Below are 12271 nucleotides of genomic sequence, written 5' to 3' on the forward strand. Positions count from 1 at the left end.
ATGACTGCTAACAACCTACATTAAATTACGCAGCCATCACTTTAGTCACGGTTTAACCGTTAATTACGTCAAACATTCAGAAAAAAAATCAGAACCCCATTCATAAAAAAATCTCCATTATCGCTTATCAAAAGATCAATTACTCTTGTCTTATGTTTCAGTTACAGCAACCATTTAAGCCCTCTGATTGTTATAATATACCTGTTACTTACCACTACGGGGCCACCGTCGCACCGTACAAGTGCTAACATAAAACCACATTGATTAGCCCAGCAGCAGCAGCAGCAGCATGACATTGCACATTATGGTGAAGGTATGTAAAGAAAAGGTGAAATGCCAGGTGTGGTTTTGGCAACCTTTATAATGTTTGTACTCGCATGTGACTTTCAACTTGAACGCAAAAGAGAATTTAGCAAATGAACAACAACAAAACAAAAAGGTAAATTAGCTAAAGTGAGGTCAAACATATTGGGAAGTCAATCGTATAAATAACTGACCGAAATTGGGTTTATGTATCAGTTCCACAGTGTCCATTGCTTCAATTCATTCGAACTTTTTTATCAATCCTCTCAAAACTTTTCCATAATATAAAATGGCATTCAAATTTGTTATCCTTTGCACTGTTTTGGCTGTTGCCAGTGCTGGTTATAGCCCAGTTGTGTACTCAGCTCCAGTTCCTCACTATGCTGTAGCAAATCCATCCCAGGACGCTGTTGGCTCAACCCAGCACAATGTTGTCCGCTCCTATGCCGGCACTGTATCCCAATACTCCAAGGCTGTTGATACCCCATACTCGAGCGTTCGCAAATCTGATACCCGCATCAACAACAACGTCTACACCCCAACTTACGCCAAGACCTTAGCTTACGCCGCACCAGCTCAAGTTGTGAAATACGCTGCTCCTCAAGCTGTTTACGCTCACCAAGCTGCTCCTCAAGCTGTTTACGCTCATCAAGCTGCTCCTCAAGCTGTTTACGCTCACCAATCTGCTCCTGCTACCGTATACACTCATTCTGCTCCAGCTGTCTACACTCATCAAGCAGCTGCTCCTGCTACAGTCTATTCTCATGCTGCTCCAGCTGGCGTTATTGCTCATCACCAAGCTCCCAGTGCGTATGTCAGCCATGTTGACCCAACCATTGCGTCTTACTCAAGCAAGACCATCAGCTACTCACCAGCTGCTGCCGTTGCCCATGTCACTTTCGATGGATTCGGTGCTCACTATGGATATTAAATGAATAACTCAACCTTTTCTTATGACTGAATGTTAAGTTTTAAAATTTTGTTTGTTTGTTTATTCTTTTTTTTATTCAATGAATAAAGTAACATAAAATGTTAATATTAAAAAATTTCTTTCTTTTTTTAAGAAAATTGAAATGAAAAAGAAATAATGTTCACAGTGAATTTTTTCACTCAACATTGCACAGGGTTTGCATTACATTCTGGAGCTTTTAAAATCATATAAAACATTGAATTCCACAAAAATATTGACAATAGTGAAATAATGACAAGATCTTAGCTGTTCTAACCAATTTTAAGTGGTAAGACTACCAAGCCTTAACAAATAATTTGAACACTTTTCAATAAGCGCTTAAAAATAATATTAAGCCTTTTAATTCAAAACATAGATTCTAAAAAATCTTAAATACTTGATTTTTGATCACATTTAATACTCTTGAATGAATGTAGAACATATTTACTTTTTTATTTACCAGGATTTGATTTATTTTTATTTAAGTTTCATGGAAAAAACTATTTTCTGTTTTTGACATAAATTAAAATATGAATACATTCCTAAGCTCTCGAATATATTGTTTTTGAATTAACTTCCAGAATATTAATTTCGTCCATATGCGAAACGTCAAATTAAAAATTTTGAAATTTCTCGATGTTTTATGTTTCCTAGAATCTAAATAAAACCAGTACACCTGTACGATCAGGAAGTTTTTATCTCTTTGAGAAAAATCACATTGACAGTTTTTTTTTTACAAAATTAAAACCTAACAAAAAACAATACTAAAACTTGGTAAAAATTTACTTTCGACTCAAAAAGCATTTCAAAAAATTAAAAATATTGTCTTCTAACTTTGTTGTATTTCACAGAAAATATTATTTTCCATATTCCGTAGTTTTTTTTTATAAAAATCCAACAGTCCGTTTTTGCAGAAAAAAATAAAATCTACAAAAAATAGTACGCAAATTTGGGGAAAATTAATGTTTGTTTTTAATATCCCTCAAATTAATTTCATTCATCCAATTTGTAAACATTTAAGAAATGCTACTAAAATTTTAAAAAATTTGTTTTCGACTAAAAATCTAGTTAACAAAACTAGATTTTCAATCTAAACAATATCTTGATATATAAAATATTGTTGGTAATTTAAAAATTTTTAAGAATAATTTAACTAAGAACTTTTTTAACCGAACGCGAAAACGTATAAACTTTTAAGCAAAACAAATAAACAGACCGGATGGGAAGTTAACAGTGTGGGTCGTATCCTAACCTCTTTTTTAATTCTTTTTCGTGACTAAAAAATTAAGCGATTTCTATTTTTTTCTACACAAATTCCTCTACGGTATCAATTAATTTTACTCACTTACTTACTTTAGTTGGATCTATAGTCCTGAGTGAATTAGGGCTTAACCCGACAAACTCACACTTCAAGTTGGGTTTCCCCTTATGCACGCTACCTGATCCATGTTCTTCCTCTACTAAGCTGTCCTCTAGGTGTGGATTCGAAGACTTGAAAGGGCGGATCATTGGGTTCCATGCGCTCTACATGTTGCAGCTATCTCAGTCGTCAGACTTTTATCCTTCTGGTTAAGTCTATGTCGCTGTACAGTGTACAGCCCGTAGTGCTCAGCGTTCCATCTTTTCCTCCAATCACATTTAACGCATTGATCACGCGAAGATTCCCTTAAAACTACTCTAGGTCATTTTATCAGCATAGTGCTTCTAGTGTTGACGAGGGAGCTCTGAACTATGTGAAAAAAACGTATTACAGCGTATCACTTTGTCTGTTAAGTTGTGTCCAACCTTTATTGAGCAGCGTGAATTCTCCATGGTCATCCTTCACAAACGGACGAGTTTGGCAGTAATTCCAAAACTAGAAATGGCTTTATACAGCTCTTCCCTGTAAATGTTGTTTTATGAAGCCTTGAAATCAATTGTAGGTTTCAATTTGATCTGAAGTAATGTAAATATTTGATCGACTGTGGGATTTCCTGGAATAAACTACATTGATAAAGACCTTTCAGGTTGTTAACGATGGGCTTTAGGCGTTCACATATTAAGGGCAGAGAAGATTTATTAAGCGATGTTAGTTAGACTGATGCTCCTTTAGTTTGTGCAGTTTAGAGGATTTTTTCTGTATCAATAATATTTGATAATCAATTTTTTTTTTTAAATTCGATACCTCAAAAATGGTTCGTTATTTATTTACTAAATTTAAATATAAAACGTATATTAATAAGCTCTGTATAAATGCATACTACAAAAAATCTTAAAATAAAGCCGGCAAATGTATGTATTATAATAAATGAAATAAAAAATAAATAAACTGCAACGTCTTCAAAATAAAATTTTGATAAATTAAGGGTTTTTCAAATGACATTTAAATTTAAAAACAAAATTTTTTCAAGGTTCATATTTTTAAGCAGACTATTTCGATACATGAGCATTTCGTGCGACCCTTCCGTGCATTTCATTTCTCAAACAAATTAGTCCATAATTATAGTTGCCAAAAGTCTATTTTTCCTTCCTCATATTTTCTTCAGTTTGCTACCCTTATAAAAACAAGAAATTATCTATCTTAAAAATTCTATAAATTTTCAATTGACGAGATAATATCATTTCGAATTACATGTACTCGTATATATTTATTTTTTCGCATTACTTGACCTAAACCTAGGGTGTTTCCGCTTCTCATAAGCTCTTACAATTCATACAATTGCTATATTTTCTCTTCTGTTTTTTCGTGTATTGTGAAAAAAATAATATTGAGGGTGAAATAAATAAATGAAGTAATTTTCGTTTCAATTGCGTTTGAGACGTCATAAAATCAATTGAAAGATGAAACATTTATTTGATTTTGTTTTGTAAGAAAAAATAAAAGAGATAAATAAATAATGGAACGATGATAGACATGGACAGGACAGACACATTTACACCCATCATGATCGAATTTTTGTTTTCTTTTTGTTTTGATTGGATTTAGCGAAAAAGTGATTTGCCAGAGAAGTAAATTGCTTTATACACTAAGCTTGGGCAACAATCTTTTGGGGAAATTGCTACATATAAGTATGTAGTGTACATTTATCGTAACTCAATTAGGCTGTTAAGGATAATAGGATTTCATTTTGATGTCAATACTTTGAAGAGAATGATATTCTTGTTGACTGAAAGTTGGTTTAGGTATTTCGAGTATTGCTCTGAAAATATATTATACTTTGAAAACTGCTTAAAAATATAAAAGTAATAATAAGTACGCCAATAATGAGGTAATGTGTTATTATTCAAACTTTTTAAATAAATTTTATGGAAATATTATCCTACTTCTGGATTGACTCAGTATATTTTATTAATGTTTAAAGATTACATTAAAAGATTAAAGGATTTTAGTTTCATTGAATTTTTGGCCACAAAAAATGCATTTTTATTAATAAGTCGTGCTGACAACTATGTTTAGCAACATTACATAAAGAGTCAAATTTGTACACTTCTATATTCATACAATTTATTCCTTTTTGTGTAAACTGACAATTGAAATAAAGTTTGTACATCAGCTCTTTTGTTTTGATGCAGCAAACATTTTCAAAAGACTCCCTTGATTACATAAAACCACATTTTCAATTTAACTGTCAGATAATCTTCAAAATCAATCAATACCTCATTAACTTTCATCCGCAACAAATCGAGAAGGTATGATTGGATTAGATAAATTAGTAAGTATTATAGGTAGGCTTTATGTCGAAAAAATCACATACAAAATTGCTACCAATTAAAAGCCTAAATCTGACATTTGTGGTCGTAAATTATAACAATAAAACTGCGTATCTCTTAGTACTAAGTTGCGTGCTTCTTTTATTATTTGAAGTAATAAAATACGTGCCACACCTTTCAAAAATATTCCCTGAAGCTAAAGATAACCTCTCAATAAACAATGATTCATAGTCTGTAAGCTATCTGGAAGAAAATATCTATTTTTGTATTTTCAAAGTTAAGACACAATTAATTTAAACAAGCAATTTGGTCCAAATCAATTTCTTTACTGTTATATTCAGCCTTAGGCTGACATTTTTTCAATTTGCAAAATAAATGTATGTAAGTACCTACCTGGCAGGTAAACGTATATGCTCTGGTCATAGAGCAATTGTTGGTGTCTAAACATGCGCAAGTTATACTCTTATTTTTTTGCATACAAAAATACATAAGGTATAAGTATGCAGAGGAAAAAATTAATCAACCACGTAATAAATATACTTTAAACAAAAATATATCTTAGCCTCAGGGTTTGAAGGCGGAGAAATAACTGCCAATGTCAATGGTGAAGTAAATTTTTGTTTGATACTTATAACAATGAAAACGAAATTATTTAGTTATTGCGGTTAACAGAGAGAATGTTGATTGATTGGTATATGTAATATAAATCAGTAAAAATTGTATAGAAGAATACCGCTACTCAATAGCCATTGAATTTGAAGTGGTTATAAAATTGGCAATATTGGTACATAGATTCTGTCAGTTATGAACTAAACAAATAAAGATTAATCTAAGTAAATGGAAGGAGGTTTAATTTAATGTCTTTCATTGGCATTGAGATCCTTATTGAATGATAGTTATATACAAATATGTAATGAGTAGTGAATTTATTAAACACGTTTAAATGAAAGTTTTGGTATTAGCAAAACTCTTTTTAATGATGACAAATTTAAAGTTTACTTTATAACTTATTTAGGTTCGCAGACGTGGTAAGTCCGTTGGGTACCCTTTAAGGAGCATTGGGACTTTACTACGTCTACGAATTATCGTGTGCGGTTTCTGGAGCATTGAGCTCCCTCCAACTCTTACCTTCTGCTTCTCGGTCGTCCAGCTGTGTAAGCGGATTCCGCTATATTGCTTGGCCTGCATCTGTCATTCTATGGAGAACCTCATTAGATATTCTGTTTTGCAAGAAAATCCTTAGGATTCTGCGACGACATCTATTCACGAAAGTTTTCAACTTTCTTGTAATGGCTAAAGTAACCTTCCAGGTAGTTTGTTCTTGATTCGGCTGAACATGTAACCTACAAAGTGCTGCACCCATAAAGAAGCACAGATTTGAAATTTGTGGGAAATGTTCACTGCTTTGTTCTTAAGCTGATAGAGTTATTTCTCCAAGTTTTCGACAGCATACCAAACTCCGCTTTTGCTTAGCCGATGCGGCAGATGACGTCTTATTCTGTTCTAATGGAGACGATATTTCCAAGGTATTGAAAGCTCTCCACTTTTTCCACCGGTTGTGAGGAAATATTTATTTGAGATGATGATCACGTTTCAAGGTTGATTATTTTTGTTTTACCGATTTATGCTTTTCTCTCCAAACTTGTTAATGGAGATCCATGATCCTATGAGAGAGTTAGCAAACATCGCATACGTAATCCAAGTTCTTTAAAAAGGATGTCAAAGTCCATTGGATCCCTCAGCTACCTGACAAAGCTGCGCCCAGTACATTGCTTATCACCAGCAAAAACAATATTGGCCAAAGAATACAGCCCTGTCTGACTCCGCTACGGATTTCAAAATCCTCTTACAACCTATCATAATGCAGAATGCGACACTTGGATTCATCATATGTTGCTTTCCTCTCCAAAAAGTTAACCAGAAGTACTCCCTGTTGACGTTATCAAAGGCCTTCTCAAAGTCGATGAACTGCAGGTGTAGTCGTGCTCCATATTCAACGCACTACTCAATAATGATCCACAGGGTGTTGATATGATGAATACAGGAGGATCCAGCCCGAAATCTTGGTTGTTCGGCATCGAGTATGGCCTCAAGGTGTTCTCGATGCGTTCCAGTTTGGTTTTTTCGCAATTTGTAAGATCTCCTTTTTTGGGAGCTTGACGATCATTCTCTTCTTTCACTCACTGAGGAAGCTTTCGGTAGTCCAGGCTTCGCTTATAAGCGGATAAGGCATTTCGCTTAATGACGTTGGCGCTGCTTGGAAAAGCTCTGCGGGAATTCCATCGAGTCATATCGCTTTGTTATTCTTAAGTGGTTTAAATGCGGCTACAATCTCATCTTTAATTTGAGGTACGGTTCAAATTCGGGGATTAGTTTATTATGGCGCTTCAGAAAGCCACACGTTGTTTGCAAACACTCAATTAAAAACCGAGGAAAAGTGTTCTTTCCACCTTCTGACTTGTTTATCTAAAGAATTTAGCAAAGTCAACTTCTTTCACTAGGTATTGCTTTAAGCTTTGTGCCCGGTCAGATCTTTATTTACTCTGTAAACGATCCTATTGTCACAGCTGTTTGCAGCATCTTCTGCTTCTTGCGCCAATGCGTTGATGAAGTTACAATTGTTATGATGCAAACAACGGTGAACATCTTTTCTCATGCTGTACGAGGATTCCAGCTCATTCTTTTTCAATTAAGCAATTAACTGTTTGCATTCGTTGATCCTTACCCAAGATTCTTCTGAAAGCCAGGTGTTGTTGCGTCCTTCTTTCCGACAGATTATTCTGTCAAATGAAAAACATTTCCAAAACATTCTAATGGTGTTCGATGTCGCCATGTACTGTGCTGCTGATTGTTCTCATTTAGTGAGACAGGAGGTTATCGGGTCGTGGGATCTTTTAGTCTTGCGATTTTAAATTACCTTAAGAACAATTTTGAACTACTTGGAAGACATATCAAAACTGACACTAAGAGTTTGATAAAAATCGCTTCCCCACTCGAATATGTTAATTATTACGAAGAGGAATGGTTGTTATTCCAAAAAAAACAGGTATAGCTAATTCTAATCAAAATCTCAATCTTTGAAATTTGTGAATATCCCACGCATGAAGTATGAAGAACTCAGAACTCCAAATCTGTCAAGTTGTTAAAATATAAATTATAAATATTTTTATTTTAAATCAAATAAAAATAAAAAGGTAAAAATCATCATTTAAAAAAAAGAAGTTAAAACAAATTGTAGACTCTAAAAAAAAATAATCCTTTGACAAATTTAATTGCCCATTACCGGTCGACAACGACAACGCCAACGACCAACTTGAAAATTCATTCATTCGCATAGCACTTCTTCTTATGCTTCACACAGCAAAAAACAAAAAAACATCTGTTGAAGTCTCAAACAATTTACGGTCGGATGAGTTTCTCCAGATTATATATTTGTTGCTTCTTGAGAAAACACATGGCCCAAAAGCCTCGACTAAAAAACCCTTAAAGCCATCCGGGGACAAAGGATTCTTTTGCCATTAAAAAGCAAGCAACACCCCATTTACTATAGGTTATAGGTATAAATGTGTATAATTTCGTCTTCAGGAACCAGGAGCAGTCAATAGGATGCTCTCCACTTTTATGAGGATAAAGATGCCATCGGGGGGTGGTGTTTAAGATTGTGCGTTTACTGGAATAAGAAAAATATACCACAACATAGAGACATGCCAATATTTAACCCTTTTTGCACAGGGACGTTCGTCGTCGAATGAATTGTGGCCAAAACCCGAACACAACTCCCCCGACCCGCACAATGGCCCGTTCCCACATCAACACCCTATACAACTTTAAGAAGGATCAGATTCAGGGATAAAATGAATGAGCACAACCCTTGCCATCATTCTTGTGTGTTTCCATTTGTGGTGTTGATAAAACTTTAATGACACGAAACGAGGACTCAACTCAACAACAACAAAAAACAAAAAAAACCCTTCCAAACAATTTGAGATGTTTTCTGTGTATTTTGTGTGTATGTTTTTCAAACCCCCACCGCATATCCACTCCCCACCTCGCCACCATGGTTTTGTGTTGTTTTGCTTTTTTTTGTGTCTTCTGATGATGAAAAGGACTTGAATGTCCTTCCAAATAACATTTCAAAGGTTTAGCATTTCAATGGAATGTGAATGACTATAGGGATCTCTTATGGTCCAATCCTACATAAGAAACGAACTTCTCAGTTCTCACGCCATCAAACCTTCAATGTGTACTGTATATACATAGGTATAGATAGACCGAACACAAAATGAAGCCATTTACATGTTTTTATATCTTGTGTCATTCTTTAGTTGGCACATCAAGCAAAGATACAGAGGGCTTGATTCAGAGTTAGGAGGAATAGAGGTTGATGTTTGAAGGAGGCGCAAGGCATGCCAGGTCGAATTGATGGGGTCGGTGTTTGTAGATGAATTAAATAACCATCAGGTATAAATTTTGAGATTAAATAAACAAAATGATTCTGTCAGATTTGACCTTTTTATATTCAATTTGTAAAGGAGCAGGGCTGGAAAAATTACTTCAGTGATTTTTATGTAGATATATTTTTAGGCTTGTGACTGTGATATTGGGGGAAAAGTTATTAGTAGGATTGTAAGACGTCTTTTAATCAGATAATAACAACGAAATTCAAGTAACCAAATTAACAACACAGATCGTTTAACTTGATTGTTTAAATTGAAATTTATGTAAGCCATCACAATGTTTTATTTGATGAAAAGCGGTTTATTATTTTATTCTTCAAAAAAAAAATAGGATAATACAAGTAAGTAGGAAAAGCTTACATATTAATATTAAATGATTTTTTTTTTATTGTAAGAAGTAATGTATTTGACCTCACCAAAAGAAAATCTATTATTCTTGTTTCTACAACCGCATTTCATCACACAAATTTCGGACGTTACAAAATTATAATATATTCAATTATATTCTTGATTATAAAGCTAGAACTTTACAATAAACACATCTCCTTCTGATAACTTCCCATCCCGTCTGTAGATTTGTCTTGCTTAAAAGGTTGTAGATTTTCGTGTTGGGTTATAAAAGGTGTCAGTTGAATGATTCTTAAAAATTTTAAAATTACCAACAATATTTTTCATATAAAGAAATAGTTAAATTTGGAAATCTCGTTTTGTTAAAAAAATGTCTAGGCAAAAACAAATTTTTATTAATTTAAGTAGTATTTCTTTAATTTTCACAAATTGGAAGAACGAAATTAATTTGACAGATATCAAAAACCGAACATCAATTTTTACCAAATTTTGTGTTGTTTTATGAAGAAACGGACTGTTTGAATTTTGTACATGCGACATATAGAAACTATGACGCATGTATGTACATACATATATGGCAAGTTTTGCATTCGTAAAAAATTCCGAACTCGAAATTTTAATCGAACATGATATTAAGATGGTAGACAAGTTAAAAAAAGTGGGACCCGCCATTCCGTGCGGTCTGTTTTGTCTGTCTGTCCACACTCCCACAGCCTAAAAAATTGGGTCGATTGAGTTCAAACTTAGAAGTTAAGATTTTGAGCAGATTCGCGTTAGGCGTTTTTTTTTTCATTTGCAAACAGCATTTGAATAGCAATTTCTTATGTACCTGTTCGAATGCTTGTTTTTTTAAACTTTAACGAAAAAAATAAACTGAGCGTAATAACTCCATGTTTGCTCTAAAAACTTGTTGGAAAGAAGTAATGTGATTGGATTGTAGTGAGCACCTTCTACCTACCAATAACATTCCTTCATTATCATCATTAACATGTCTTTATCTATCTATTTGTATAAAGCTGAGGACGCCAATCAAGTATTATTTTTTATTAGTTTTAGACACCTACCTAACTACACAGCCAATAGGCGATAGCTTTACAATTTAAAAATACATGTGCTGCCTCTTTCTTTTCTTTAGATAGTTTTTTTCCATCCTGGTTCCTCTAAAATGATGTTGAAATAAACCTTAGAAAAGAAACGAACTAGTTGAATAAACAAACAATCGTTTTTGTTAAGTATTTTTCCTTTAAAGGATGAGTTGTCCTAAGATGAGATGTGTCTTGGGGTGAATCACACGTTTTTAGACAAATCAAATGGTATTTATATCTTTAAAGACAAACTCATCTTACAGGAATATTTTTAATCTTATATAGGTACTTTTTTCATAGACTCTTTTCATACAGGAGCAAGTTCGTGTGACCAAGTCGTGCATTTTATTTTTTTAAAACTACGAACTGTCGTAAACAATATTTTCTGTGAAATAAAAAAAGCTTGCAGTCAATATTTTAAATTTTTGAAAAGCGTTTGAGTCGAAAGTAAATGTTTGCCAAGTTTTAGTACTGTTGACGACAATATTTTCTTAAAAGATAAAAGAAGTTTAAAGTCAATATCTCAAAGTTTTCAAAAGATATTTGTGTCGAAATTCAATTTTTAATGTTTTTAATGTAATGTTTTCTTAAGTTTTTATTTTTATCAAAAAAACTATACATTCGATTTTTCTCAAAATTTTACAAGATGTCGTTGCACAAAATTGTTTTAGATGTAAAATAACTTTGTATTCGTTGAATTTTTGAGGTGAAACGTCAATTGTTTTTTTCCAAAACTTTACCGGTTTGGTGTTACGTACAATATATAATATAAAATTTAATTCAAGTCTCTAGCGTCATTGGTTCGTTAGGGTTAACCAAAACTTTTTAAACTTGAGAGCCCTTTCTGCATTATTATTTGTATAACAACATTTACTTGAAGTCGATATATGTACTGGTTTTTGAGCTATGTACGAAGAAAAAACGTCGCAAAAGTACGTACACACTTAAAGCATAGACATCTCTCTAAAAATCTTTAATTTCGACTCTTGTGACCTTGTAACGTAGAGAAAAATCAAAATTTTCAATTCGACAAATCGGACCGATTACAATAACTTCCTTCGGGAAGTAAATTAGTGGTTCTAACTTTCTGGAGCAAAAAAAATAAAGTTCACGACTGGATCGCATGAACAAGACTCTGTCTATTCAAGGCATACATTTCAAAATTTTCAATAAAATAAGTTTGTCACTAATTAATGCCACTTATTTAAAAGAAGAACTAATTTTAGTTAAAAATATTTTTGCTATTTAGTTTTTTAGAGCTTATTAATTAATATACGTCATTAAATTTTGGTTACAAAATATTGACCGATTTTTAAGATGTCGAATATTGGGAAAAAAAATTCATTATTTTCTTAAGCTTGTGCAAAAAAAATTATTGAAATCGGCCATAGTTCTTAGAAAACTTAAAAAACAAAATAACAAAATAACCCTTATATGTC

The 12271-nt window shown here is 33.1% G+C and overlaps 1 protein-coding gene across 1 annotated transcript; it reads left to right on the plus strand.

Annotated features, from left to right (window-relative positions):
• Positions 1–496: 496 nt before the first annotated feature.
• Positions 497–1345, plus strand: LOC129947076 (larval/pupal cuticle protein H1C-like). The gene has a single exon (XM_056057509.1). The coding sequence runs from the start codon at positions 593–595 to the stop codon at positions 1232–1234; it is 642 nt and encodes a 213-aa protein (XP_055913484.1). The 5' UTR covers positions 497–592; the 3' UTR covers positions 1235–1345.
• The last annotated feature ends 10926 nt before the right edge of the window (positions 1346–12271 follow it).

Source organism: Eupeodes corollae, chromosome 2, assembly GCF_945859685.1.
Source record: "Eupeodes corollae chromosome 2, idEupCoro1.1, whole genome shotgun sequence".
Taxonomy (NCBI): Eukaryota; Metazoa; Arthropoda; class Insecta; order Diptera; family Syrphidae; genus Eupeodes; species Eupeodes corollae.